The following is a 26,967-nucleotide window of genomic DNA, read 5'->3' on the forward strand; positions in this document are numbered from 1 at the left end:
GTCTCCTACCTTAACGTTTTTCTTGTTGGATGGGATTTTGTTTGAGATGTTTGTGTGTCTCTCAGCTTTCAGTGGGAAGGACCGTCACCCTAACGGCGCCATCCCGGGGCCTCCCAGCAGGAACGGATGGCTGCTCACTGATCACGGCGCTGGGAGAGGTGGGGCCATCTTGGTTAGCTGGCGTTCCCCAACGAGCGGCGTCAGCAGAGCCGGTGCAGACTTCATTTCCAGTTAGAAAATGGGGGAGAAAGGAGCCTTGGGAAGTTTGCCGTGTTGGCAGCAGGGCACAAAAGCAGCCGTCGGTCCGTCCTTCCGTCCTCGGAGCCGAGCGGCTCCAGGCATTTCTGACATCCGGGGGCGGTTCAAACCCAGGCGGCCTCGTCTGGGTCTGGTCGAGGGCCGAACGGAGCTGCTGGGGCTCCGAGCGCCGGGATGCTGCTGGCTGCGCTCCCGCGTCCTTTGGGCGCGTGAAGCGGGATGAGAAATGGGAGCAGCGCGGTGCTGCCGGTCCCATCCCCTGTCCGCAGCGAGGAGCCCAGGCCTCTGTGCTGCTTCCTCCCGCCCCCGGCGGGGCCGCGGCTCACGGCGCGATGTGCGGCAGGGGCGGAGCGCGGTGCGTTGGGTGCGGGGTGCGCGGGCAGAGCAGTGCGGGGCGGCGTTTGGGTAAAGCGGTGGCGGTCGGGCGACGTTGGTTTGCTCAGCGCAGCTGCGGGGTGGCGGCTCGGACTGTGGCTGCGAGGGGACTTTACGCGTACTCACGAGTGCTGTTCTTGGTTGTTCTTTAGTTTTTTGGGTTTTTTGTATCAGTGAATAAAAGCTTTTAACGGACGAAACCGCCTCGCTTTTCCTTTCACAGGGAGCGGGCGGGGCCGGGATCGCCCTTCGTGCCGCGGTCCGGGGCCGAACGGCGCTGCGGGGCCTCGAACTCGGGACCTCGCGCCCAGCGGCGCCACCCGCTGCCGCCGGTCGACCCCGCGCGGTGCATGCCGGGAGCCGCAATCCGGCGCCGAGCTCTGAGCCGCTCCGCGAGCCGCAGTCGCGGTGCACGCCGGGGCCGCAGTCCGGGAGCCGCGGTCGCGGTGCACGCCGGGAGCCGTAGTCCGGCCGGGCTGGCGGCGCCATGGCGGCGGCCGGGACCCCCGCGGGCGGCGCGGGGCGCTCGAAGGTGGCTCCGAGCGTGGACTTCGACCACAGCTGCTCGGACAGCGTCGAGTACCTCACCCTCAACTTCGGGCCCTTCGAGACGGTGCACCGCTGGCGCCGCCTCCCGCCCTGCGACGAGTTCGTGGGCGCCCGGTGAGCGGCGGGGCGGCGGAGCGGGGTGGGGGGCGGCGGCCGCGAGCGCTGCTGAGCGCCGCTGTGTGCCGCCCGCAGGCGCAGCAAACACACCGTGGTCGCGTACCGGGACGCCATCTACGTGTTCGGCGGGGACAACGGGTGAGGGCCCGGCGGGACGCGGAGCGAGAGCGGGGGGGAGGCCCGAGGGGGACGGGGAGGCGGGGCGGCGGGGGGAGCTGAGCGGAGCGGACCGGGGCCGGGGGGGATCCGGGAACGGGTGGTTGGGGATCGGGGGGGCCGAGGGCTCCCGGCCCTGCAGATCTGCGGCCGCCGCAGTTCCTGTCCGTTTCCTTCCCGCAGGAAGACGATGCTGAACGACCTGCTGCGCTTCGACGTGAAGGACTGCTCGTGGTGCAGGTGGGCGGCAGCGCTGCTCTCCTCCACGGCCCGGCTGTAAAAGCGGGGGAAAGGAGGGAGCGCATCGCCCCGCCCGAGGGCTGCCGTGGGTTTCTGCAATCCACTGGGGCTGCTGCGGGCATGGCTCCAGCTGGGCAGCATAGCAGTACAGTGAGTGGGCAGCGTGCCGGGTTGCTGCAGCCCTGGGCGCCAGCAAAGGTGGGCTCTGCTCCCCCATTCTGGGCTCTGCTCCCCCATTCTGGGCAGTGCAGGCCATGCTGTCTCACTGCACTTCATTTGGAATCTCCACCAAACAGATTTCAGCACTGCTGTGTTTGTACTCCGTCAGCGCTTGCAGTGCTTCATGAAATCCTGAGTGACAGCAGATCACTTACAACAGTTATGTTGGCTTGCATCACGGCTTGGAGTGCCTGAAGCACAGCAGGGACGTTTGATTGCTGCTGTTCTAAATGTCCTGCAGGGCTTTTACCACGGGGACCCCACCTGCGCCGCGGTATCACCACTCGGCTGTGGTCTATGGGAGCAGCATGTTTGTGTTCGGTAAGGCAATGGCAGGTTACAGCTCTCTGTGTTTGGAATGGTAGCTGTGCTGGTGCTTTTTTATTTAAAAAGAACGTGATGTTTTTGGGAAGTGTCAAAGGATCACGTTCAGTAACAAATCCAGTCCTTTTCCATGGCTGGCTGTGGTTCCAGCTTTAGCTTTGAAGCACTTCTGCTGTTTTGTTTGGAGAGGTGAAGTCTTGAAGCTCATTGCCTTAGTGCTAATGCAGGGAAGAGTGGAGAAGTCTCCCATCTGTGGTCATCAGGAGCCACGCAGCCTCTCTCTGTGGGGCCTTTTAATACACTGAGTGTAAGAATACGTGCTGTGTGCTGTCTAACGGAGCTGTTGTTGCCCAGGTGGTTATACTGGAGACATTTATTCCAATTCCAATCTGAAGAACAAAAACGATCTCTTTGAATATAAGTTTGCAACCGGACAGTGGACAGAGTGGAAGACTGAAGGAAGGTAAGGAGACGTGGGCAGCTCAGTGACGGAGGCAGGTCTGGCATCCTGACACACAGCCTTCAGAGGGTCGCCCTGTGCTCAGGGCTGCGTGAAGGCGCTTGGTGCTGGCTGTGCCCTTCACCTCGTGCAGATCCTCCTTAGGACAATTCCGTGGGTGATGAAGGAATGTTCTCCTCCATTGCAGGCTGCCGGTGGCGAGGTCGGCTCACGGTGCGACGGTGTACAGTGAGAAGCTGTGGATCTTCGCGGGATACGACGGCAACGCGCGGTGCGTGGGGGCTGCTGGCTCCCTGTGCTGTTCCCAGTGCTGTTCCCAGTGCTGCCATCTCACCTCTGTACGGCGTGCAGAGTCACTGCAGCACCCCCAGCAGCTCTGCAGAGCATCACTGCTGCTGAGCGCTGCATCTTTGCAGTTTGCCACTCGACATTCCAAGATGTGTATCTTTAAAACCAAGAAAGTTCTGCTTCAGAATGGCTGTGAGGAGCAGTCAGATGGTCTGCATGGTTGCAAAGATGCTGAATGATCTTTGAAATCTGGCAGATGAACGTTTCTTAGAAGGTCTGCGGGCCTTCTGATGGTGCTGAAAACTCACAGAACAAAGCCTGGACTTTCTTGTTAAGTTCCAGACAGAGCTGCTGTGTGCAGCTGTTGTGTGCAGGTTGCTGGAAGGGGTGGAGGTGATGGTGTAACACCCAACGGTGGGACAGAAAGATTCTAATAGGATTTGTTTTTTTCTGCCAGCGGAGACTCTTTCCTTCCGAGGAAGGAGTGCTGTAGGGAGCTGCTTTTGGACAGGGTTGCACTGGTGATCTCCTGAGGTCCCTCCCAGCCCTACGGTTCTGTGACTCTGTGCATGCTGAGAACATACAGTCTCTGTTCTTTAAACTCCGTGAGCTAACTCTGGCAAAAAACAGTTTCCAACTGGACTTTTGTGTCTTATAACACAGGTTAAATGATATGTGGACAATTGGGCTCCAGGATAGAGAGCTAACGTGTTGGGAAGAGGTAAGATTTCGTTTGAAATGGATGGAGCCCTGCCATGTGCTCTGCCTGCAGATGGTCCTGCAGTGTGTGGCGTTGTGCTGCCACGTTTCTGGTTGAGCATCCTTGTCTTCCAGATTGAACAGAGCGGTGAGATCCCCCCTTCGTGCTGCAATTTCCCCGTGGCTGTGTGCAAAGACAAGATGTTTGTCTTCTCAGGGCAGAGCGGAGCAAAGATCACCAACAATCTCTTTCAGTTTGAATTCAAGGAAAAAATGTAAGTGCAGGCAGTGACACAGAGCAGAAGTCATTGAGTTGAAGTTGTTGGGAATGCTGCAGGATGGATTCGATAAGGCAGGGGCTGTCAGGGTGGGCTCTGTGACTCACTCAGTAATGCTGTTCTCCCTCACCTGTCCCTCATGATGTCTCAGATGGACACGGATCCCCACTGAGCACCTCCTGCGGGGCTCCCCGCCCCCCCCGCAGCGCCGCTATGGTCACACCATGGTCGCCTTTGACCGGCACCTCTACGTCTTTGGTGGTGCAGCAGACAACACCCTGCCCAACGAGCTGCACTGCTATGATGTGGACTCACAGACGTGGGAGGTTATCCAGCCCAGCCCCGACAGCGAGGTAAAACCCTCAGCTTTCCTCTCTGCCTTTTACTCTCCATCTTTTTTGACCCATCTTTTGCTGCCAATGTGTTTTTAACCACAAAGGCACTATAGGATATTTGTAATCCGAGTTTCGAGCCAATTGTTACCCAACTTCTAGTGTTAAGTGGGCAGAGCCTGCAGAACCTGAGGAGGGGATGGCACTGATCTCAGTTCCCTCATTGGCCTTCTGAAGCCAAGAGCAGCGTGAGCTTCTGACACTGAAAGCTCTGAACTTTTTTTTCCTTTTCCTTTGTAAATAAGCGAGGAGAGAGCTCAGTGTGTTGGTGACCTCCTCTGGCTTTGCTTTGGGGCGCAGTGCTGGGGGTGGATCGCTGTGATGTGCTCCGTGGATGGATCAACTCCTCACGTTGTGCCACGGCCTCCCTGTGCAGAGTGGTTACATCCACTGAGGTATCTTCAGGCAGAAGAGGTTATTATGGAACAAACCCCCAAATTCCAGCAGTGAGACCAGAGCTCAAGGCCTCCAGGTGTGGCTCCTGGAGCTGCCAGGGTGCCCTGATCTGCTTGAGGAGCTGCAGTTCAGCACCTTGCAGGTGGGTTTGTGGTTGTAAAGGAAGCACAGCGTTCAGAGTTGCATCGTCTTTAGAAAATACCTTTTTGAATTCCAGATCATCATAGCTGTGACCTTTCCAAGTTTGTGCTCAGCAAACCAGAGAGGCGTCTTGGAGAACATAAGATTTATTAAAGAAAAAGGTTAAAGAAAGGAAAATACCTGTGGTTTGGGTTGTTCCACACCTCGGTTCCTCTCTGTGAAATACATTCGTATCATTTCTCAGTGATGTTTATTATGGAATTCTCCCCCAAAAAAGAGAAGTTCAGGTTTGTGTGGGTGATGGGCAGAGGGCATTTGTGTCTGTGGTGCTCTCAGGGTGAGGTGCTGCAGCACTGCAGTGCTGCCATGACTCACATGGGGCGGATATAAGGTTTGATAAGATAGGAAATGGGATTTTGAGTGAGGAGTGGTTGCTCTGCTTTGGTCCTTTGGGGACCATTCATTTGTGTTGCATTGTTCAAAACTTTTGTCAATGGCCTTGGAAGAAAACAGGAAATCACAGCTTTCCCCTGATATCTCCCGATTGCCTGCAGTCTTAATGATTAAATCCTCCTGATTTGGATTTCTCCTTAAGGTGGGCCCAGGCAGATGGTCCATTTCAGCACATATGCAAAGTAAGACATCTAGGAACAGGGTACGTGGTTCTGCTTAACTTCCCTTAAGATCGCCCTTGGAAACAGTGAGGTACAAACTTCAGTCACTGTGGGTAGCTGAAAAAAGCTCCCTGTAACGGAAGGGGCCTGGAAGTGCTGATGGTATTTTGGCCGTGTGAGCTGACATAGCATAGCATCATTTAGTAACATAAATACATTGCCCCTGTGCTCCTTAGATCAGCTCCCATGGACCATCTCCTGTAGGCACTCTGGTGTGGCTGTGCAGCTCCTGCTATGGCGCTGCTGGCAGTGACTCCCTGCTGGGTGCTGTGCTTTATGTTGTTCTTCCAGTCTGAGAGCCTTCTTGCCTAAACTGCAGCCCAAGAACCACTTAAGCTGTGGCTCTGAGTGTGAGCTCTGAGGTGCGTCGAAAGCTGCTCCCAGCCCCTGGGTGGGAACTGTTCATTTGTCTTAATACTGCTTTTACAGTGATCCACCTTAATTTGCTGAGGACTTTGAGTAGAGCTGAGTGTGTTCCTACTGAGATTGATACTGAAATCAATGAGTTTATGTGGGGGTTTGCACTGGTTTAATTAAGTTAATTTTGACGTAGGTGGAATCAGCCCCGAGTTGGTGCTCAGGGCTCTGATCTCAGCTATTTGAATGATTGCTGGGCTGCAGCACAGAGGAGCAAAACTAAGGCACAGCTTTGTGAGTCAAAGCAGAGCCCCGAGGAGCAGCACAGGATGAGATCTCAGTTTGTGCTGTCTGGTACTGAGATGGGTTCTGGGTGCAAGAAATGCCAGAGGAGTGAGTGCTGAAAGGGGGTGTGAGCCATGGCAGCGGTGTGGGGAGGGAGGGAGGGCTGGCTGATGGGTTCTGCTGTTGAAAGTGAAGATTCCATCTCGAGCTTGCAAATCTCGTTAACCTAAAATAGGGAAAGCACTTCAGCAGATGAAGCAGGGCGGTGTGCTGTGAGCGGGGTGCAGCCGGGGCTGCAGAGCTGTCAGGGCTGAGGTGGGAATTCTTTCTGTCAGCACTGCTAATAAAGTAAGGAGATCATGATAATTGGGGGATAAGAATGGGGTCTGGAGGTCTGAGCCCATCTGGGGGCAGCGCGTCTCATTCTGGGGCTCTTTGCAGTCCCGTATGTGCTGTAAGAGTGAGGGTGGCTGTTTCCTGGGGTTCCTTTCCCAAACTGGGCTGTGTGTGCTGCTGTGTCGGACTGTTTTTACACAGGTGTAAAAAAACTGCCCAGAAAAGGAGCTCAGATTCCATCCTTCTGGGCAGCCCTGTGCTGTTCCAGCTGCACTCCCAGCCCTTGGCTGCACACTGCTGTGCACAGGTGGGGAGCAGAGGGCTGCGTCTGCCATTGAAGACCATGCAACTGCAGGACCCCGTGCTGCTGTGCTGGTGCTGCACACAGCTGGCAGCTTTTGTGGCTCCATTTCAGATTTGTAAATTCTTCGTCATCTTTTACCTCTGCAGAGACCCCAGGACTGCTGGCCTGGCAGGACACACATTATTGCATACCTGTTCCATACAAACTGTGCCTGGCTTGCACGTATTCAGCAGCTGGTTTGTCAGCCTGGGAGGTCTCCCAGCAAAGAATTCAAGACAGACTGAGACTTTCTGGCATGGTGGACTGGGGAGCACAGAGCCTGGCTCTGTGCAGCCTCTCTGCAGCTGTTTACACTCCTGTACTCTACAAACCTTTCTGCTTTTATTCTTTTTTTGGCTCTGAGTGTCTTCTCCTCGCTGCATTTCTGTGCAGAGCTGCGGGGCTGCAGTGGAGCTGTGGGGCTGCAGAGCTCTGTGAGCTGTGGTTGCAGTGGGAGCTCCATGCTGGCCAAGTTCTGCCCCGATTCCTGAAGCCTTCGGCTGCAGAATGTTTTGATGAACTGTGCACGGCCTTCCTGTTTTGTTTCTTTTTCTGGCTTATCCTTCAATATTTACATTTCTCTTCATACAAAGTTCCAAAATGCAGTATGGCTATTCAGAAAGTCTTGTGTTGATTGCTGAAGTTAATTAGTAAATGGTAAGGTGCTGTGGCAGGGCTTGGTACCAACCATTGCAGATGGAAGTCCATTGCTGTAGGGATCCTTACTGAGTGCAGGAGGTGGGTAGGCCATGACTGGCAAAGCACAGTGTGACTCAATTACATATTCCAATGATTCATGTTTCCTTTCTGGCAATGATTGTGAAAACGCTACGGTTGGAAGAAAAACAAAAGTGTTTTCTAAATGAGAATGCTGTTTTCTGAACTGCAAATCCTTCAGGGTGAGAGAAGCGTTTGAATTAAAAACGAAGCTGAAGTATCACATTCTTAAATTAAAATAAAAAAAAAAGCAGGGAGATGGCTGAGCCCATGCAGTGTGCAGCCCAGAACACACAGCAGCCCGGTGAACCAGAAAAAAGTCACATGAAGGCTGTGTTCCATGGAGGTGTGCTGCCCTGGGAGGCCTTTGCCATTGGGTGAGATGTGCGAGCTGTCCCTTAGAGGGAAACTGCAGCTCTGACCCAGCAGCTCCTGCAGTGCTGTATTGCTTTGTGGCACCGTGCTGTGGGTGCAGTTTTGGTTTGTGTGGGCTGTGCTGGGTGAGCCCTGCGTGCTCACAGGCTGGCACAAGGTGCAGTGGGCAGAAAGTGGCTGTGCCCAAGGAAACAGCCCTGTAATTCTGTAGGCATCACTCGGGGTGCACAGGGCTGTGCTGCTTCGGGCTGCACGCAGAACGTTTTACGCTTCTCACCGTTGATCTCCTACTTTTCTCAGAAGCAAAGGAGAGCTGGTTGTATTTATTCCCCCCCCGTTGTCCATTTCTTCCCCCAGTTGCCCAGCGGGCGGCTCTTCCACGCTGCAGCTGTAATCTCAGATGCGATGTACATCTTTGGAGGGACGGTGGACAACAACATCCGCAGTGGGGAGATGTACAGATTCCAGGTGGGTCGGCAGCTTCACTCCTCCCCCGTTCTGTGCCTGTCCTTCCACACCCAGCTCTGCTTGGAGGCTCTGCCTGGGCTCACTGTGCCCCCTGGGTTCCTCTGCGTTCCGGACTCGGATGTTAAACGCTGATGGAATAAAACCTGAGAGTTGCTGTCTGGGCAGATGCTGGAGAAGTGCTTTTGGATATGGGTGACTGAAATGAACGGAAATGTCTGATGTGGGATTTTATCTTTCTTGCAGTTTTCCTGTTACCCAAAGTGCACTCTGCATGAAGATTATGGCAGGCTGTGGGAAAACAGGCAGTTCAGCGATTTGGAGTTTGTTTTGGGAGAGGTGAGTGGTTTTCGTGAACACTGGATTGGGTTTGATGGGAAGAGAGGCTCCCAACAGGGCTGTGACTGCTTGTACAGCACGTGCAAAAAGCAAGCTGCGCCCAGGGAATGTAGCCTGAGGAGCAGCATCACTGCTGCAGGTGCCCTGGTTTCCTAAGCTGCACTCATCTGATAAAACTGCAGAGGAGAAGGAGCTCTGTGAGTGTGCAGTATGAAGGTGATTCGAACCACTGAGCTCTGAGGTCCCAAATGGTTCCTGGAGGAGCAGCTCAGTGCTCTGCAGATTTCCATATCACCTCCAGAGCCTCTTCTTGATTACTGAAATAGAGTGATGAAAAGCAGCACAGAGAAATAAAAATAATGTTTTCAGTGGAAAACATGAGACATTTCAACTCAACTGCTTTTTTTTTTTTTTTTTTGCTAAAAAATTGCTAAGGACTTTACAGAGATCAGATGATGCTTTCAAGAACAGAACAGATTATGAACCAGAACAGAATAAATAAATCATGAGGAGCAACAGCAAACAAGCAGAGTGCTATTCTGCAAACTACCATTCAAAGTGAAATCAGATGCAGTGCTGAGATGCACGGCCCATAACAGGAGCTGTGCAGCAGCTTCTGCTCAGCGACCGTAACAAAGGCTTCCCCAAATGGTGTTTGCCATTGCTCAGCCCTTGGGGAAAACTGGTGTTGAATTTCACCTGGATGCGAGGAGCAGATGCAGGGCTGCCTTTCATTCCAACTTGCAGTAAATGTTTGGTGATCTGGAGTACAGCCCGGGTTTCTGCTGCTGCTGCCATCTGCCACCTCTGTGTGGTCTGGGAATTAATGTCTGATGGGTGTTGTGCCCCTTCCTTTGGCAGAAGGAGGAACGGGTCCGAGGACACACGGCCATTGTGACAGCCCGCTGCAAGTGGCTGAAAAAGAAAATCATGCAGGCGAGGGAGAGGCTGAAACAGGTGAGCGTTCTGGAGGGTCAGTGTGGTGAGGTGATGCTCGCTGCGCCCTGGGTGGGAAGGCAGGTGGTCAGGGAGCAAACAGTGTGTGCTGAGACAGATGTAGGAGCAAAGCAGTGTCTGATGCTAAGATGCTCTTGGGCCTGTAAAATAAAGAGGATAATTAGTATTAACAGGGACTGCTGGGTGGGCATCAGGGCAGGCCAGGGGCAGAACGTGGGGGAGCCAAAGCTGATCAGTGATCTGGATTTGGCGGTGTGGTTCCTGGGCTCTCCTGGCTGTCTCAGTTCTAATCTGTGGAGCGCTGCTGGGAGGTGCACCACTCCTCACTCTGGAGAGGACAAATGCTGCGTGTTGTTGGGGATGGCCAGCGAGATGAGACAGATTAGGGGGAAGGCAGGATTAAGGGTTTGATGTTGGCTGCCTTTTACCTCAGTATTGCATGATTTTTCTGGAGTACGGAGCTGTCTGTCAGCTTTACTCACAGCTCCTCACCAAAAACTTGTCCTTCAGCACATGGTAGCACGTAATCTTGAAGACAACGAGGACTCCGGTCTTGATAATTGTGCAGTGTGAGAAGGACCTTTGGTTCAGCAGTGGTGTGTGTGCTAACGCAGCCTTGTTGCCATGCTGGACTGGTTTTTCTGTCTCGCTAGAAATCAAAGCAAGACATTGAAGATGAGGGGCACGCGGCGTGCCAGAAGGATGGCATTGGTGGGAATGTCAAACTGTGCCGCCTGCAGCCGCTGCTGGAAGTGCCCATCCGAGAGGCTGAGGCTCAGCCCTTCGAGGTGCTCATGCAGTTCCTGTATACGGATAAGATAAAATACCCTCGCAAAGGTAGGGCAGCAGGACGAGCACCGAGTGCTGACAGCAAACGTTTTTCTGCTGTTCGGCCCATTGCAAAGCCGTGCCATCATCTCTTCAAAATGCCGAGGTGAGGGATTACCTCCAGGAGTCCATTAGGTGCATGCATTGAGTTATGAAGCAGTTGGAGGCTGGGAGGTAATTGCCAGACATCTCTCGGCTCCGGCACAGCAGGTCTGACTCCTGGCCCTGGTGCAGTGCTGAGGGCTGTTGGGCTGTGGGAAACCCATTAGAACTCCAGGAGGAGGAAAGGAGCTGAGGCTGCACAGCACAGCAGTTGAAATGGAGGTGCATCAGCTCTCACACTGGAATCTTTGCTTCAGCTTCAGACCCACATCTTTCTATTCTAGAAAAGATCATCCTTAGTTAAATATTAATTTGTAAGTAGTTGTTCCAAAGCTTTCCCTGCAAAATCTAATTAATGAGGATGAGGGAACCTCCTCACTGGCTTCTGCTGACGTTGCCAGACCCAGCTCTCAGCTGTTCCCCTAATCCTCAGTGTGTTTACTGCAGGACAGTCAGACCAAAGAAGGATTATCACACCCAGCTTCTCCCTTTGTTGCGGAGGGTTGCCCTCCTCCCTGGCCTCCCCAGTTCTCCCCAGCGCTCACCTCTCTGCGGCATTACTGGTCTGCTGGGATCCTCGGTGCTCCCACCCTGACTTTGTGTATTCCTGGCTGCTCCCGGGTCCAGAGGGCATTGCCCTGGGGGATCCTCTGTGCTGAGCTGATGGCACCTGGCACGCCTATCAAATGGGATTTTCCTTATTAGACACTGGGAAGCCAAATAACATGCAAGAAGGCTTTTCTCTCTCAGAAAGTAGTTACAGCAGATGGTCAGAGATCCCCTGTGAGGAAAGCAAAGACTGGAGGGTTGTTCCTGGAGGCGGTGGCTCAGTGGCCCCATTGCAGTGGTCGCCCTGAGCCCCACAGCCCCTCTGCACTGTGTGGCCCTGGCTTCCAGGCCGACCTGTGGTCTGTGTGTGCCCAGAACTGTCTGTACGTGCCTGAAAAACTGTCACAAAGGCTTTGCCCAAACACTCATTCGGGGTGGCTCTTTCACACCTCTGTTTTGAGAGATCATCCATTCCCTTTTTTCAGTATCCATTCTTGGTTTAATCTGAGCAGCAGTGGAAGTTGGCGTTCTGCACAGAAATGCTCTTCCAGTTGCTGCCCGTTGTGCTGTTCTGAGTGCTCGGGTTGAGTCGGAAGAAATGCTTTGAGGAAGTTTCTCCTTTTGTTCAGTGAGCTCTGGTGCCATTCTCTCGTGATTTCAGGCCATGTGCAGGACGTGTTACTCATTATGGATGTGTACAAACTGGCCTTAAACTTCAAGCTCTCTCGCCTGGAACAGCTCTGCCTTCAGTACATTGAAGCATCTGTGGATCTGCAGAATGTGCTCATTGTGTGTGAAAATGCTAACAAGCTTCAGCTGGATCAGCTAAAGGTAATCACATTTTGCATACAAAGTAACTGATAAGAAATTAAAGGAAATTTTGATGTAATTAATGTTTTGCAAAAGCTGTCAGCTTTGCAAATTCGGTTCTCCCCTATAATTATGGCTGCCTGAGTGTGTGTTGCTGTGGATTGTGCTGCAGGAGCTCGTGAATATTATGTAGGCTTTTTCAGTGGGGGATATTTTTGCATATCTGTCCTGGAGGATGTAAAGGGCAGAGTGACTTTGTCTCTTCCCCAGCTGACTCTCACTGCACTGAGGTGGCAGCAGTGCATTTTCTGGTCGCAGGGTTTAATGCCGAGCCTGCTGATGGATTCTTCCCCCGATTTGATGGAAAACTAAACTCAGTTCTTAGACCGTTGATCTGAAAATGAGTGTTGGCAGCTCTCTGTACGGTGGGACTCCGAGGCACTTGCTGAAGTGCAGAGCCGATACCACAGCCTTCAGACCGTGCTCGTGCTGCACTGCTCCCACCAGGAGTGGCCAGAGCCAGCGCTGCTTCCAGCTGCAGAGCAGCAGCTCCCCGCCAAGTCCAGCAATTAGTGCAAAGGCACACAGTGATGAGGGGGCAGCCTGTGCAGAGCTCCGGGCCGCAGGGCTGAGGCTGACAGGCAGAGCGGGGCAATGCAAAGCGGGGTGCACAGGCACTTCTTGGGCACTGCGCACTGGATTTGGGCAAAGGAGAGGCATCCAGGAGCACAGCAGCAGTCAGCAGCAGCTACATGCGTGCTGGCACAGCCCTCGGTGCGTAGGAGCGTTGAGTCTCAGCGCTGGCGATGCAGTGCCAGTAGCAGCAGGTCAGCAGCTGCGTGGCTGCCAGCAGGGCAACAGGGGCTCTTCCACACCGCTCCACTCGCTCAGCGTCCTCCTGGGTTGGCATCCTGGTTCTCAGTGCCCGGTGCTGCTGGTGGCTCAGTGCCATCTGCACAAGGCTGCTCTTCCTGGCATCCCAGGCGTTATTTAAAGCGTTGTTTCCGATGGGTCCGGGCAGATCCCTGTAGGTGGCAGCTGAACTCACTATGGCAGAAAATGGAAATCAGTAATTATTCCTTGGCCTAATTTTGTACTCACCTTATGGTGAGCTGGTATAGATTACATTTTTTGCTTATTTAAATATCCTGAGGGAAAGCCTCGGTTTGCACTGCCAAATGGGCTGCTTTTTCTGTTGTTCCTTTCACTGTTCGGCATTAGGTCTGGTTCATTTGTTACCTTCCTACTGCATTGATTTTTTTCTAGCAAATTTGGCATACGAGAGCCTGCAAGATCTCCTTCAGACTGGTTGCAACCTTGTCAGAAAAGGTCGGGCAAAATCTCCACCATTTCCTCGAAGAAATCCCTCGAGCTTTTCCTCATCGTTTCTTAGCCAGGTTTTTCTTAATATTTGGAACTGTCCTGCATCTCCTGTTCAGGTGGAAGCTGAGGTGGTCGCTTTGTAAGGAAAAGCTCTGGCAGTTCCAATGCTGGGATCCACAGGCAGGGGCTCAGAAGGCTGGCTGTCACCCAATGGGACATCGACGTGCTGCAGGATGGCTTCATGCAAGAAATAGTAACTATTATCATTATTACTCTTTTGTTTAAAGGAGCACTGCCTGAACTTCGTGGTGAAAGAATCGCATTTTAATCAGGTCATAATGATGAAGGAGTTTGAGCATCTTTCTTCATCCCTCATAGTGGAGATTGTCCGGAGGAAGCAGCAGCCTCCTGTTCGAATGCACTCCGACCAGCCGCTCGACATCGGTAACTTTGTGCCTTACTGAGTCATCAGCCGTGGGGCTTCGATTGCTGGGGCTTTGCTCAGTCCAAGAGGGGGCCTAAGGAGGAGACTGCTGCAGAGCTGCAATTCTTCATCTGGTAGAACTGCTGCAGGCTGCATCCCAGGCTAAGGCAGAACAGTTCTTCCCCCTCTGAGCTTCAGTCAGACTGTTGTCCCCACTGCAAGACATGAAAAATCGTGTTAAATGCTTTCATGTTCTTTTCGCAGTAAAATATCCTGGTTCTGATCAGAGAGAAGAGGCAGAAGGAATGGAAAGATATAGTGAAAAAAGAAGAAGGTTAGAAGGAAAGGCAGTAGGTCTTCAGTTTAAGTGGAGTAGAAGGTAACCAAGCTGTAGGTTTTCACCTCCTTTGGCACTGGGGGTTGGGAGGAAAAAATGAAGTGTAGGGAAAAAAATGAGCTATAGAATGCACCTTTCAGTGCTGCCCCCAGGCCTGGCAATGCTGCTGGGTGTGTATGATGGGCAGTAATGTGATAGGGAAGGATGAAGCTCCTTTTGCTCCAAGATGAGGATCCTGCTTGCTGCTCAGCCCAGGTGTCCCAAAGGAAGGAGAGCATGGAAAGGGGGGCATGGCACCTGCACAGCTGGGACTGCAGTGTCCAACTATTTCTGTGGTGTCTTTCAGGAACGTCTTTAATTCAGGACATGAAGGCTTACCTGGAAGGAGCGGGGATTGAATTCTGTGATATCATCCTTCTCTTGGACGGCCACCCACGGCCAGCACACAAGGCCATCCTTGCAGCCCGCTCCAGGTGAGTCTCTGTTCATTACAGCCACTGAAGTTACTGCACGTGTGAACGCTGTGCTGAGGCAGCTTGCTTTTTGTAGAGGACAGGGAGGAACTTTGTACCCACACACGGTGTAAGTTGCAGCTTTGCTCTGTGGGTGTAATAAGCCTTTAAGCCACAATGATGAAATATTTTTCAATTTGATACCCAGCAGGGGAAGAGAGGAGGAAATTAAAATGGTAGAGACTCTTTGGAGGGTTTGTAAGCGTAGGAGCTGCACTACAAGAGAAGGGGTCTGCAAAGTCACACGAAGGAAATGTGGTGTTGAGCATAGGGCCATTCCGGTGAGGTGGGAAGCAGCAAATGTCCACTGAGCATCCATCTCAAATCGTGTGAAACCTGAGTCTGTTTCTCACCTGCTGATATGAAGGAGCATAGACAAAGATGGTGCAGAGCAGAGAGTAGATTGTTCCCATCAGCTCGGTTCCCAGAGCCGAGTTGTTCACCCTGCAGTGAAGTTCTCCCTCCACTGCATTTGAGTTGAGTGGGTTTGTCCCTGCCATGTGTGCTCTGCGCCTCTGCACCTTTATGCCTGTGTTAAGCATCCACACAGCATTTCTATTTCAGAACTGTCTCATGCTTTGCAGTCCCAGACACGATATCCAGTATTGTTACTGTAGTGTTTTACCAGAAACATTTCACAACTCTGTAGAAGAAGCCCTGTGTGATTGGCAGTCATGGCCTGTGCACAGCGAGGAGATTCACAATGCTTTCAGCTTTCTGCTGGCCTTTATGCAAATTAGATGAAAATCTAAGCAGTGTGTGTCCCAATTTTCAGGAAAGGAGACAAAGTTCAGGTAGTGCTGATGGAAGATGGGGATTATGTCTGGAGTACTGACAGGCAGACATATGAAGCACAGTTCAGCCAGGTTTTTGGCCAGGTTACCTCCTGCTTTTGCATCTTGGGAGCTGCGGTGCTTAATAGCTGCTTCTAAACAGCACTGAGTTAAACCATCCGTATGCAGAGTGCTTTATGTTACTCTTAATCCCTTTTTTTCTAGCTACTTTGAAGCCATGTTCCGTTCCTTCATGCCTGAAGACGGGCAAGTGAATATTTCTATAGGTGAAATGGTTCCCAGCAAGCAAGCGTTTGAATCTATGCTTAGATATATTTATTATGGAGAAGTAAACATGCCTCCTGAAGACTCCCTGTATCCTTAAATCTGGAGTGTCTGTATGAAGTGCACGCACAGTGACTCAGCTCTGGTTTGCTGGCTGCAGGCTGGGGGTGGCCAGGGCTGCATCAACAGCAAGAGCTGCATTTCAGCCTCTGCTGCCGCATCTGTGCGCACTGCCGGCGCTGCTCCTTTGCTGCATGTTTTTTCCCTTAATGAGATGAACAGCTACCTCTTTGCTGCACCTTACTATTACGGCTTCTCCAACAACAGACTGCAAGCGTACTGCAAGCAGAATCTGGAAATGAATGTTACGGTGGAGAACGTGCTCCAGGTAATTGCCCTCAGGAGCTTTAATTAGCTGCTTCACTTGGATACAGGAAAGCCTAAAGTCTGATCCAGGGGACGTGGGTTTGTTTTTTCTCCATCAAGCAGTGCTGCCCTGTGTCTGCTGGCTCAGTCCCGTCTCGTGGGCTGAGTGTGGCACTGCCAGCGCTGGGCTCAGAGCTGTGCAGCCCCCTGGAGCACAGCAGCACAGACTGACCCACGGGAGCACAGCCTCCGTCCAGCAGCCCTGGATCCTTTTCTGCTCTTTCTGCCATTGGTGCTCCTGTGTGGAAGTGTTCAGGAGGTGCTGTTTGGCCAGCAGGATGCTCGTGTTGAGCTCCTGATCCCACAGTGGGAGCAGACTTTCCAAAGGACTTTACACAGTGTGTGCTCAGCCTCATCTGCAAATCTTTTTTCAATAGTAACCAAAGCAGTGGTGTGCAGGTGACGTTACTCTTGTTTTAACATCAGTGCTGATCTGGCAGGGAAGTTTAAGGCAACAAAAGTACTCTGTGATAGCAGAGCCATCTGCGTGGTAGGAAACAGAGCCTTCTGCAGCGTGAGCAGAATCAAATCCTGTACAGACTGCTCCTGGCTCCTGCCCACAGCAGTCTCACGGCAGCACCTCAGGGAACCCGGCTCTGAAACTGATCTGCAGCTTCCTGTCATGAAGACTCCACACATCTTAGATGCAAGGTTTACTTCTGATTAGTTTAGAAAAGATTTGGGTTTGTAATGAAAACCATCGATGTTTCCGTAGCTCGGAGGAATTCTCTGCTATGAGTCAGAGCAGCATTTGTGTGCTTGTATGTCTGAGCAACACAGAAGGAAGATCTTACCTTTGCTTTTGCTGTAGATTTTGGAGGCAGCTGACAAGACCCAGGCCCTGGACATGAAGAGGCACTGCCTGCACATCATTGTTCACCAGTTCACCAAGGTTGGTTGCATCTTTTCTGGGGCTTTTGAGAGCTGCTGTCCTCTGTCGCTGCGCTGGTTAAAGACACATTAACATAGGAATCCATTTCATTCTTCCTCATGTGAGACAGCTGAGACATGGCTGCGTGTCCCTGGCGCTTGCTGACAAGTCTGCCAGTCATGCTTCTCACATGAACAATAAATAAAAGACCAGAATATTCTAGTCTGGAAATGCAAAGACCTTCTAAAACAGAATTGCTTCCATTTCCACTTGTTCCAGCTGTTAATTTTGTGCCACGCAATTGCTGGGTTTTTGTGCATACAAGAAGATGAGCGTGGGGTGGCACGGGCTGAGTGTGCATTTCTCTTTCACTAGTAGCTACGAGTGTGCTGGGCACAGTTCTGCTGAAGCATTCTCCCTGCCATTGATGGGAATGCAGAAATCGTGTGCTCAGAAGGCAGATGAGCTTGGCCTGGCTGGGCTTGTTGTGGTTTCCATGTCTGGATACGTGGCCGATAGGAACAGGCACGAGTCTGACGTGCTGATGTTCCCGTCCTCACTGGGGACAATGAGGGGCTTGTCATCGTGTTGTCAGATGAGAGAGGATCCCTCCATGAGTTTCCCAGCTCACTGCACAACTTTAGCATTGCTGAAATTTGTAGGCAAACTGTAGTGACTGAACTGGGATTTCTGGGTGCTCCATACCTACTGAATCCATGCGTGGTGTTCAGGTAGGGGTCTGTCTTCTGTATGTTTAATCTCACGGTCCTGTTGATGCCTGAAGTTTGGAAAGCACTGCTGTGTCCGGGTGGCATCTAAAGGACATTCAGAGGGGGTATTCACCCAAACTCAGTGCATTGTACATCCAGAAATCACTTAGAGTGCACAAAAAGCATTGAGAATGGAGTGAGCATCCAGGAGTCCCAAAGCTGCTCGAGGGACCTCAGCACGAGGCTGCAGCCCTGCCTTTATGTGCTGTGTTTCCTTCTGGTCCCCCAGTCCTGCAGAGGGGCACGGCTCGGTACTGCACATAGCCCAGGGGCTGGGATGGCTTTGGGGCAACGCACTGTAATCCCTGAGAGCTGAACTCCTAGGATGTCTGCTTCCCAGCGGAGGCCAGAGGAAGGCAGGCAGGTTGGAGCGATGCTCACCGGAATGTGCTGAGGGAAACAAATATTGCAGCATATCAGGAAAAAAAAACCTGAACTGCAGGGTGTTACTCAGTTGTGCTCATCGTCACCAATCAGAATATGTAGAAATGTTTTATATTCAAACCGTTGCCTGTTAGAACAGTATTCATCAACATGTGGCTGGAAGGCTGTCAAGCAGATGTGCAAGAAATGGTAATCATGCAATGTTTGCGTTTGGCCTGAGGAGCTTTGGTGTGTGATTTTTGGCCCAGCACTGTGTGGCTGTGCGTGGCTGGGCAGGAATGCCTGCTGCTCTGCTCCTTTGCACGCCGCAGTCTCTGAAAGGTGATTTGTTCCCTCTGCGTGAGCCCAGCAGGGCAGCGAGGCTCAGACAGGCTGCTGTGAGCTCCCCTTCCCCACCTTGGTTCGTGCTGATTTAGAGCACAAAAGTTTCCCCACGGTGAGAGCTCCATGGAAGAGCTGTTCCCAGAGGTTCACTCGCTGGGGCAATGGCTGTGCAGGCGTTTGTGTGTCAGTTCTGTGCTGAAGCCCCAATAAAAGTGCTGCTCTGAAGTGTCTGTCTGTGCTCTGACACCAGCCCTGATCTGCTCCTGCCACTGCAGGGCCCAGTTCCCTGTGCTATGGCTGTCTCCTTGCTCCCAGCCCCACATCCCCAGTCCTGGCTGTGTGCCTCGGGCAGCGTTGCTCTGCGCTCTTCTGAAGGTGTTCTCAGCAGTGAGGTGACGGATGGTGTCAGTAATGCAGGCAGGGCTGTGGGCAGCGTCAGCTGCCAGGGCTGGACGTGGTGCTGATAACCACAGGAGCAGGGATTGCTGGCATGGAGAAGAGAAGGCAGAGCTGTGTGCAGCTGAGCTTCGAGCAGCCCCAGGAACACACAGCTTGCTGGATGGAGGTTCGCACGCGTTTGATGTGGCACAGGTTTTGTTGGCTGCTGCTCCATTGCCCTGCTTGGGCTGCAGGAGCATTAAAGCAGAACCACGTGGCTCTGCTCCGAGGTACCTCAGCTCCGGAGCAGCACGGGGCTGTGCTGAGATCCCATCCTCTGTCAGTGCAGATGATCTGAAGGAGACAAACAGAGCTCCACGCTGTGCCGTGCCTGGCGCTGCTTTAAGAGAGCAGAATTGTCATTATGAGCAGTAATCACTGTTCTCTTGTGCTGGGATCAGCAGTTCTGCTGTGCTCCCCTCCCTTCCCCTCCATGCAGCACTGTGCGCTTATGGAAGCGGTGAGGGCCAGATCCTGCACCCAGCTGTGATTTCACACCTCACATCGACCTGAGTGCTTCCCGTGGGGCAGGGGGGGAAAACAGCAGCACATCAGCTGCCATTTGGGGAGGGTTTTAATTTCTTGGTGTTTTTCTGTTCTGTTTTTCTTTTCCCTAAAGGTCTCCAAGTTGCCAAACCTCCGCTCCCTGAGTCAGCCACTCCTCCTTGACATCATAGAGTCGTTAGCTAACCACATCTCAGACAAGCAGTGCGCAGAGCTGGGCTCAGACATATGACATGCTTTGATAATGGGACTTCCCGTTTCTTCCTCAAAAACAGCCGTACCTCTTTGTGGCTGCTTTTCCTCCTTTACCACTCCGTGCTGAGCTGCTCGCAGTGCAGCAGGCGGCCAGGAGGAGCGTGGACAGCCGGCACTGCGTGGATGTGCTTGGTTTGAACCTTCGTGGAGAAGGGTTTGGTCCCTGCTACACAGACGTAACGCTGCAACCACTAAGGAAAGGAATCCAGCCCAGGTGGTTCGGAGGGCTTTCCCAATCCCACTGTTATCTTTATAGTGTGAAAGCAGCCCTGAGTGAAAGAGTCGTTCCTATGTTGAAGAGGTATTTAAAACAAACAGTATTAAGCAAAATTCACCTGAAACAGCCATGGGCTGCAAGTGGAAGTCAGGCATAACAGAGGTGGAAGCTGAGCGTGGTTTCAGCAGGGATGCTGATGTTGGACCAGGACGGAGTGACTTTTTTGGGACGCCCTGTGGCATGGATTAAAAGTTAAGCCCTGTTGCAACCGCCTTGATTGGTGGGCTGCAGAAAGTGCAGGCCTATGCTCTGCTGCAGGTCAAACTAGAAGATTACGGTCCTTTCTGACCATCAAATCCATTAATCCTATCTCACTAAGCCTTTCTAAATCAATATATTAATAAAGAGTTAACGTCTCCTGCCTGCATTATATGATTGACTTGGCATTCATTTTGGAAAAAATTAAGCAAAAAGAGCTCTTGGCTTGATGAAGGTCGCTTTGTTAAAAATAAGTATCTGTGCTACGTCTTGTTTCTCATTTTAAGCTCTAGTGTCTTGGTTGGCTGTTGCCTTTGCAGGAAGGTGGATGGAGGCAATTCCCAGTCAATCCCAGTCCTGAATGGGCAGCACAGCCCAGCAGCTCCCAGCCCAGGTTGTGCACGTGTGTGAGCTGTGCTGAGGGCACCGCAGGGCACTGGGACCACCTGGTCTCCCCAGCTGATGGATTTGGGGTGAGTCAAACCACAGGTGGCGGATAAATGAGAGCCAAGCACTCCTCAACAGGGGGATTGTTTCCAGGTGCTTCAGAGGAAATGAAGTCCCCAGCCAGGGGTTAATTGTACCAACAACCCACATTTTGCTGGGAAAGCAGACAATGTGCCCACAGAGAGAGGTTCTAAGCTACAACCTACGACAATTCCAGAAGTTATTTTCAGCAGTGCTGAATCCACTAGAGGACACCAGTTTTCCAAACGTGCACAGCCTGGGAAGGAAGAGCAGGGTGACCTCATCCGTGCAGTAACAGCCCGACTGACTGTTTTCTGTAACTGTTTGGAATTTGGAATGTATCCTGAGCACATCAGGGATGACACGTGCGGTCTCTGCTTGGTGCTGGCCGTGCAGCTGTCTGTGGCACCGGGGTCGTGGTGCCGACGTGGGCAGCGTTGTGCTGGATTTTGGCGTTGGGGAACTTGCTCTTTTCCTTGCCCTTGATGAGCACCAATTAACAGCATGGCTGCCTGCTTTGCCTCTTGTCCTCTCCCTCGCCTCCCCCGTATGTAGGCCACGCTGGCTCTTTGTAGCCCTCGGGTCACGTTTGACTTGCATCCTTCTCCATCCTCTGTGGGGTTTATCCCAGCAAAATGCACCAGTTGGTTCCAGCCGGGCACGTGGCTCCCGTTTGTGTCAGTGTGTGTTTGCTGCCCCTCGCTGTGCGGTTTGCTGTTAGTGCCTGGCTGCTCACCAGAGCAGGTTTTCCTCCTGATGGAACGCTTCTCTCTAAAAGCCCATTAGGCTGCGGATGGGACGGAGCCCCACTTCCATTACACTGCTGCTCAGAAATGTCTTACAGCCGTTCTTATAGCATTAAGAGCCAGTTCAGGAGCTGTTCTGCTGCTGCTCCATCCCTGAGCCCTGCATCTGTGGGGCATCGCTCTGCTGAACGGCCCTGTCCCACTCAGGGCACAGTGTGGCCTCCCCAGCCCCAAACAGAGCCCCGGCCGCGGTGAGATGCAGGCGGACAAAGCCACGCAGACTCAGGGTTCAGCCGTGCCCACCCGAGCCCTGCAGGAAAAGGATCCCCACCTCGTCCTTGCAGTGCCTGGGGGGGATGAAGCCGGCACCCGTCCCAGTGCTCCAACACCCGTCCCTGCTGTGCTGGGGGTCCTGCAGGGCACATCCAGCCCCAGGTGGGTGCAGGTCAGAGCTGTGAGCCCGGCGTTGCCTCTCCCTCCCCAGTGTGGCGCAGGCATCACCAGGCCCCAGGAGTATCGGGGCTTCATGCTGAAGCTGCTGAGAAGAGCAGGAGCACACAGTGGTAAAAACAGCCGAGTTTAATAAGGAAACGTGCAGTGAGAGCTGAGCAGCCTGCAGAAGGAGGGCAGGGATGGGGCTGCGGGCGCAGTCAGTCGCTCCCCTCCAAGCCCAGGATCTTCTTGACGTAGTTGCGGACGTTGATGTGCAGCTGGGGGGCTGTGGCTGAGAAGGTCTCCATGGCCAACGCTCGGGCAGCCTCCGAGCCGCCCCACATGGCGCGGTACAGCGGCAGCGTGTACTTCTGCTTCCCCTGCCGGGCACAGCGGTGGTTGGGGCGCAGCCCTGCACTCCCAGCACGGGGCAGGAGGTGCAGGAATGCCCCTCCGCTGCCGGCCGGCCCCAGCACACACCTGGCTGTGCAGGAACGCCTTCACCTTGCTGTACTCGGCCTCGTGGTTGTTCCTGAGGACAATTTGGCACCAGCGCAGCCGCAGCTCCGCGTTCTGGGCCTTGGAGATCTTCGGGTACGTGGTGCTCAGCCTCTCCACGTTGCCTGGGAGAGAGAGCCATCGCCTCCGCTCCCGTGGGACCACAAGGCAGGACCCCCCACCCCCCCGAGGGCAACAACAAGGACAGTGAGCACTGGAGCTGTGCAGAGAGGGGACACCGAGCTGCGGGGGTCTGGAGCACGGTGGGGTCCTATGGGGAGGGGACCAGGGAGGGTCAGTGCAGCAGATGGGCTCAGGGGAGACCTTGCCATTCCCTGCGGCTCCGGAGAGGAGGTTTGGAGGGGAGGAGGAGAGTGAGACTCTGCTCCGGGTAACAGCAATGGGATGAAAGGTGATGGCCTCATACTGTGCAGGGTTGGGGTGGGGAATGGGAGCAGTGGGGGCACCGCGCTCAGAACCACAGGGCGATGGCAGTGAGGACAGCAGTGGGCACTGCGGGGGTCTCAGCTGTCCTTCCCAACCACAATCACTGCGGCTCATCAAAGCCCTGGAGGTGGCCTTGGCCTCACCATCAGGCAGGGGCGACTTCTGCAGGATCCGATCCAGGAAGTAGACCAGCTGGTACGTCTTCCAGGCTGAGATGTCCACGGCTTCGATCTTCTCCATGTTCAGGCCATCAGATGCCCACAGCTCTGCCAGTTCGTCCGCCGGCTTCATCAGCTGCTGCCCTGGGGACAGGTCGGGCAGGAAGGGCGGCCAGCCCGGCGTGTTGAGCCAGCGATCGAACTCCAGACCTGCAGAGAGGTGTGGGGAGGAGCGCTGGGGGGACTCGGAGCCCACATGTGGGGCTCCTGGTGTCCACACCTCCTCCCAGGACAGCCCCAGCTGCAGCCAGGCACAAGAAGCCCCTGCTGGGAGCGCTGAGCAGAGCTGAGCCCCGACTGCAGCACACAGATAGGTCTGCAGTAAGACCAGCACCGGGATGGAAGCCCAGGAGCTGGGAGCCATGAAGCCAAGCTCTCACTGTGCCGGGAAGCCCAGCAGTCGCCGTGTTTGAATGGAAGATGGCTGTGAGCCCCCGAGGTGCTGCACCCTGCGCTGACCTGGGCGTGAGTCCACGCCTTGCTTCTTCAGGTCGGGGAAGTATTCCAGGAAGAAATTGAGGGCATCGTCTGCAGTGATGCTCTGGAACTTGAACTGCTCCACGTAGGCCTGTGGGGATGGACAGGGTGGGCCGTGCCATGCAATCACTGCCTACTGGGCACATCCCCACTGCCTGCTGCCACACACAGCACTGCCCCACTGCACCCCCAGCACAGCGCTGCCCCGACCTGCAGGAAGGAGTCAAACTTGCGCTGGTCCCCCACCAGGTGTGCCAGGTAGCTGACGAAGCAGAACCCCTTCTCATAGGGAGTCTCGTTGTACGTGTCGTCTGGGTTGACACCTAGCAGGGCAGAAAGGAAACAGCACAAAGGAAGTCATCCCTTGTTCTGCAAAGCGAGTGCTGTGCTCAGATTCATCACTGCCACCACTGTGCCACGCAGCCCCCACCACAAAGCAGCCCAGCCCCCCCAGACCTGGCTCAATCACCACCCGCAGTTTGTTCAGTGGGTGCTCCTCCCCAGTGGTGTCCATGTGCTGGCGCAGCAGGGCCCGGCCCGTCGCAGCCTCCAGGCAGGTGTAGGCTGAACCTGGCATGGAGGAGGAGTGTTTGGAGCCCCTGACCCACATGTGGGGTGAGGAAAGCACAACGTGTGCTGCTGGGGGAAGGGGGGCACTGTCATTTTGCCCCATAGCATAGGATGATGGGCTGTGGGTGAAGGGTGAGAGGATGGGTTGGTGAGAGCAAGCGCTGCCAGGAGCTGGGACAGCAAAGGAACGGTGCGGGGGCACCGCTGTGCAGGGCTCTGTGTGCCTCAAATGGACGTGGCAGCTCCACCTGCACCTCGGGACGAGGCTGGTTGTGAATGGGGACCGCAGAGCCCCGCGTGCGGCCACGCACCATAGACCTCGGTGGAAATCCGCCTCTGGGCATACATGGTGAAGCCCTCGTTCAGCCAGAACTCGCCCCAGGTGGCGTTGGTGACCAGGTTGCCAAACCAGCTGTGGGAGATCTCGTGGATGATGACGTCCACCAGGGAGCGATCCCCGGCCAGCAGGCAGGGCGTGACGAAGGTGATGCAGGGGTTCTCCATCCCACCGAAGGGGAAGGAGGGCGGCATGAACAGCACGTCGTACCTGGGGGGGAGGACGGACCCACCTCTTCCTGCAGCCGTGGCCCGGGGCTGCAGGCGCTCCCTTCCCAGCCCTAAGGAATGGGACTCGTCCTACCTGCCCCAAACATAGGGCCCAAAGAGCTTCTCGCCCACAGCCAGGAACTCCTCGATCACCCCATCGTACTCCTTCTTGGCAGCCTCGATCAGGCAGGGCTCAGCCCAGACTCGGCTCCTGCAGAGACCGGGAGAGCTCAGACCAAGCGTGGGGTGTTGGCTGTGACATGTGGCCTTGTGCAGCAGCACAGTGACAGCGCGATGGGGACAGACCTCCTGCAGCCCGTGTGCTCGGCCCAGAGCAGAGAGGAGGAAGGTTTAACCACCAGTAGACTTTCACCCTATTGCTTCACCAGGCAGTGACCGCACGTGTTTATGCTGCGACATGAAAGCCTGGCAATAAAGCTAAGGAAAGTCCAACTGCTGCAGCCTCCTTCCTAATCTGAGTGCCAAAGGGCTTTCGTGTGGTTGCTGTACCAGCAACCAGTGGGGGGAAGGGGCCTTCGGGGACGTGTGTGGGGCAGAAACAAGCAGAGACCCCCAGCAGAGTGGCAGCTCGCAGCGTGGCTTACATTGGGTCCCATCTGTGGGCACTCACCTCGGGCCAACCTCAGCAGACACAATGTCCCCCACGGCCAGGGCAATCAGGTACGAGGGGATGGGGTGCTCCATCTTGAAGACAAAGGTATTATCTTTCTGCTTCTCCCAGGTTGTGGCGCTCATCACGGCCGTGAAACCCTCGGGGACCTGCAAACGTCACCAAAACGCCCATCAGATCAGTGAGGCATAGAGCGGGGTTTCAGCCAACCTGGATGGGGACACTGCAATGAGTCCCCTGAGCTGAGCCCGGGCTGCTCACAGTCATCCCTCCCACACTGGGGACAACACGACCAAGGCTCTCTCAGGGCACATCACAGTACATGGGCACCAGGTGGGCAGGGATGAGGGGTGAGCAGGAGATGCCAACCCTGCAGAACCGCCGCTCCTCCCCATCCTTACACAGCCACTCATCTTCCTCATGTCAGACCCAGGGAAGTCCCGCTCCCCCTGGCACCGATCCGTGGGGTTTCACCCTTTGGGAGCTCTGCTCCAGCTTTGAGGGCACCCTGTGAGGATGGCAGCCTTCTGCCCCTCCTCTCCAGCACTTACAGAGCAGAGCTGCGCCCTACAAAAGCTCCGGGAAGGTTCTGGGGTTTGCACCCCGCATCCCTCCTGCGGTGCCGCTTACCTGCACTGTGGCTGAATATGTGCATTTAACTGCTGGAGTGTCAAAGCCAGGGAAAAAGGATCTATTCAGGACGGCCTGGCCTTGAGTGTACATATAGGGCTTCTGCTTCCCCGCGGTCTGCTCGGGGCTGAGCCAGCACACCTGGCGAGAGACAAGAGAGCGCAGTGAGCGGCGTTACCTGGAGCTGTGCCGTGTAGGTGCTCTTCATGGCAGGGGTGTGGAAGCCGGGGAAGAAGGATCTGTTGAGCACAGGGAAGCCAGAGGTATAGAGGAAAGGTTTCTCCTTCTGGGCCGTTTGGGAGGAGTCCAGCCAGGACACCTGCGGCACAGGCGGAACAACAGGCGGTGAGGTGAGGGTTCCATTGCTGTCCCCACAGCTCGGTCCCCTCTGCCAGAGGGATGTGGGGCTGTGAGCCCCCGCGGTGAGCCCAGCCCAGGCACGGCGCCTTTGACAGCGGGCTGCATGGACTCCGGATGGAATGCGATCCGATGAAAGATGGCGCGGGGTCCCCGCCGCCCCACGTTCTCCTGTCCTCGTGTCCACAAGTCCGCACTTCCAGGTGTCCTCATGTCCCCGCGTCCCCACCTCCCCACGTCCCCGGCTCCACGTATCCCGGTGTCCCCCCGCCCCCCGCCGCTCACCCCGGGCCCCTCTCCCGTCTCGTAGTCGATCCGCACGACCAGCAGCTCCCCGGGCCGCGGCTCTTCGGGCAGCGCGAGGTGCAGCGCGGTGCCGTAGCTGGCGAACGGGCGGCTCTCGAAGCGCAGCTCCCGCCCTTCCCCTTCCCCATCCCCGGCCCCGCCGGGCGGCAGCAGCCGCGCTCCGAGCACCGACAGCGCGGGGTGCGCGTCCAACACCAGCTCCCCGCTCCCGGCGCGCACGCAGCGCAGCTCCAACCGCGCGGCCCCGCGCAGCCGCCCCGCACCCGCGGCCGCGAAGCCCACGCGCAGCGATAAGTGCAGATGCCGCAACGCGAACGGCGCCGCGCCGCCACCCGTGGCCGTGGCCGCGTCCAGAGCCGCCCCCAGCGCCGCCATTGCCGGTCGGAGCCGCCCGCGGGGACCGCCCGGGGGGGCGGGGCGGGGGCGGGGATTGCGGGTGTCCGCGGGGCGGGGCGCGCCGGGGGTCCCGTGGGATTTTCCACCCCCCCCTCTTTTCCCGCTCCACGCGTTC

The 26,967-nt window shown here is 54.9% G+C and overlaps 2 protein-coding genes and 1 long non-coding RNA gene across 5 annotated transcripts; 2 read left to right on the forward strand and 1 right to left on the reverse strand.

The window, feature by feature from the left end:
- The first annotated feature begins 998 nt into the window (after positions 1-998).
- On the forward strand, positions 999-20,304 carry LZTR1 (leucine zipper like post translational regulator 1). 2 transcript variants are annotated; one of them, XM_085210655.1, is made up of 20 exons: positions 1,004-1,296; positions 1,375-1,437; positions 1,639-1,695; positions 2,156-2,235; positions 2,593-2,701; positions 2,886-2,969; positions 3,650-3,707; positions 3,821-3,960; positions 4,115-4,316; positions 8,337-8,447; positions 8,691-8,783; positions 9,645-9,740; positions 10,394-10,577; positions 11,881-12,050; positions 13,640-13,796; positions 14,460-14,586; positions 15,624-15,773; positions 15,966-16,071; positions 16,921-17,001; positions 19,516-20,304. In XM_085210655.1, the coding sequence occupies exons 1-20, from the start codon at positions 1,121-1,123 to the stop codon at positions 19,630-19,632; spliced, it is 2,361 nt and encodes a 786-aa protein (XP_085066781.1). In that variant the 5' UTR covers positions 1,004-1,120; the 3' UTR covers positions 19,633-20,304. The 2 variants fall into 2 exon arrangements, 1 of the variants encoding a protein (XP_085066781.1); XR_014879964.1 differs by lacking the exons at positions 15,966-16,071; positions 16,921-17,001; positions 19,516-20,304 and adding an exon at positions 14,041-14,155 and having other exon boundaries at positions 999-1,296; positions 15,624-15,770.
- Positions 4,332-5,069, forward strand: LOC146542609 (uncharacterized). The gene is made up of 2 exons (XR_014879966.1): positions 4,332-4,893; positions 4,969-5,069. It is a non-coding gene; the product is annotated as an uncharacterized LOC146542609 (long non-coding RNA).
- Positions 20,305-21,908: 1,604 nt separating the features above from the next.
- Positions 21,909-26,875, reverse strand: RNPEP (arginyl aminopeptidase). 2 transcript variants are annotated; one of them, XM_085210657.1, is made up of 11 exons: positions 26,436-26,875; positions 25,972-26,112; positions 25,164-25,312; positions 24,627-24,743; positions 24,298-24,533; positions 23,873-23,986; positions 23,627-23,739; positions 23,399-23,507; positions 22,865-23,089; positions 22,257-22,399; positions 21,909-22,156 (listed from the first exon to the last, which is right to left on the reverse strand). In XM_085210657.1, exons 1-11 carry the CDS (start codon positions 26,829-26,831, stop codon positions 21,995-21,997), a joined length of 1,905 nt encoding a protein of 634 aa, XP_085066783.1. In that variant the 5' UTR covers positions 26,832-26,875; the 3' UTR covers positions 21,909-21,994. The 2 variants fall into 2 exon arrangements, with proteins under 2 accessions (XP_085066783.1, XP_085066782.1); XM_085210656.1 differs by lacking the exon at positions 25,972-26,112 and adding an exon at positions 25,794-25,934 and having other exon boundaries at positions 26,436-26,874.
- Between the last annotated feature and the right edge of the window lie 92 nt (positions 26,876-26,967).

The sequence above is a fragment of the Meleagris gallopavo genome, chromosome 28 (genome assembly GCF_905368555.1).
Source record: "Meleagris gallopavo chromosome 28, MGAL_WU_HG_1.1, whole genome shotgun sequence".
Classification (NCBI taxonomy): Eukaryota; Metazoa; Chordata; class Aves; order Galliformes; family Phasianidae; genus Meleagris; species Meleagris gallopavo.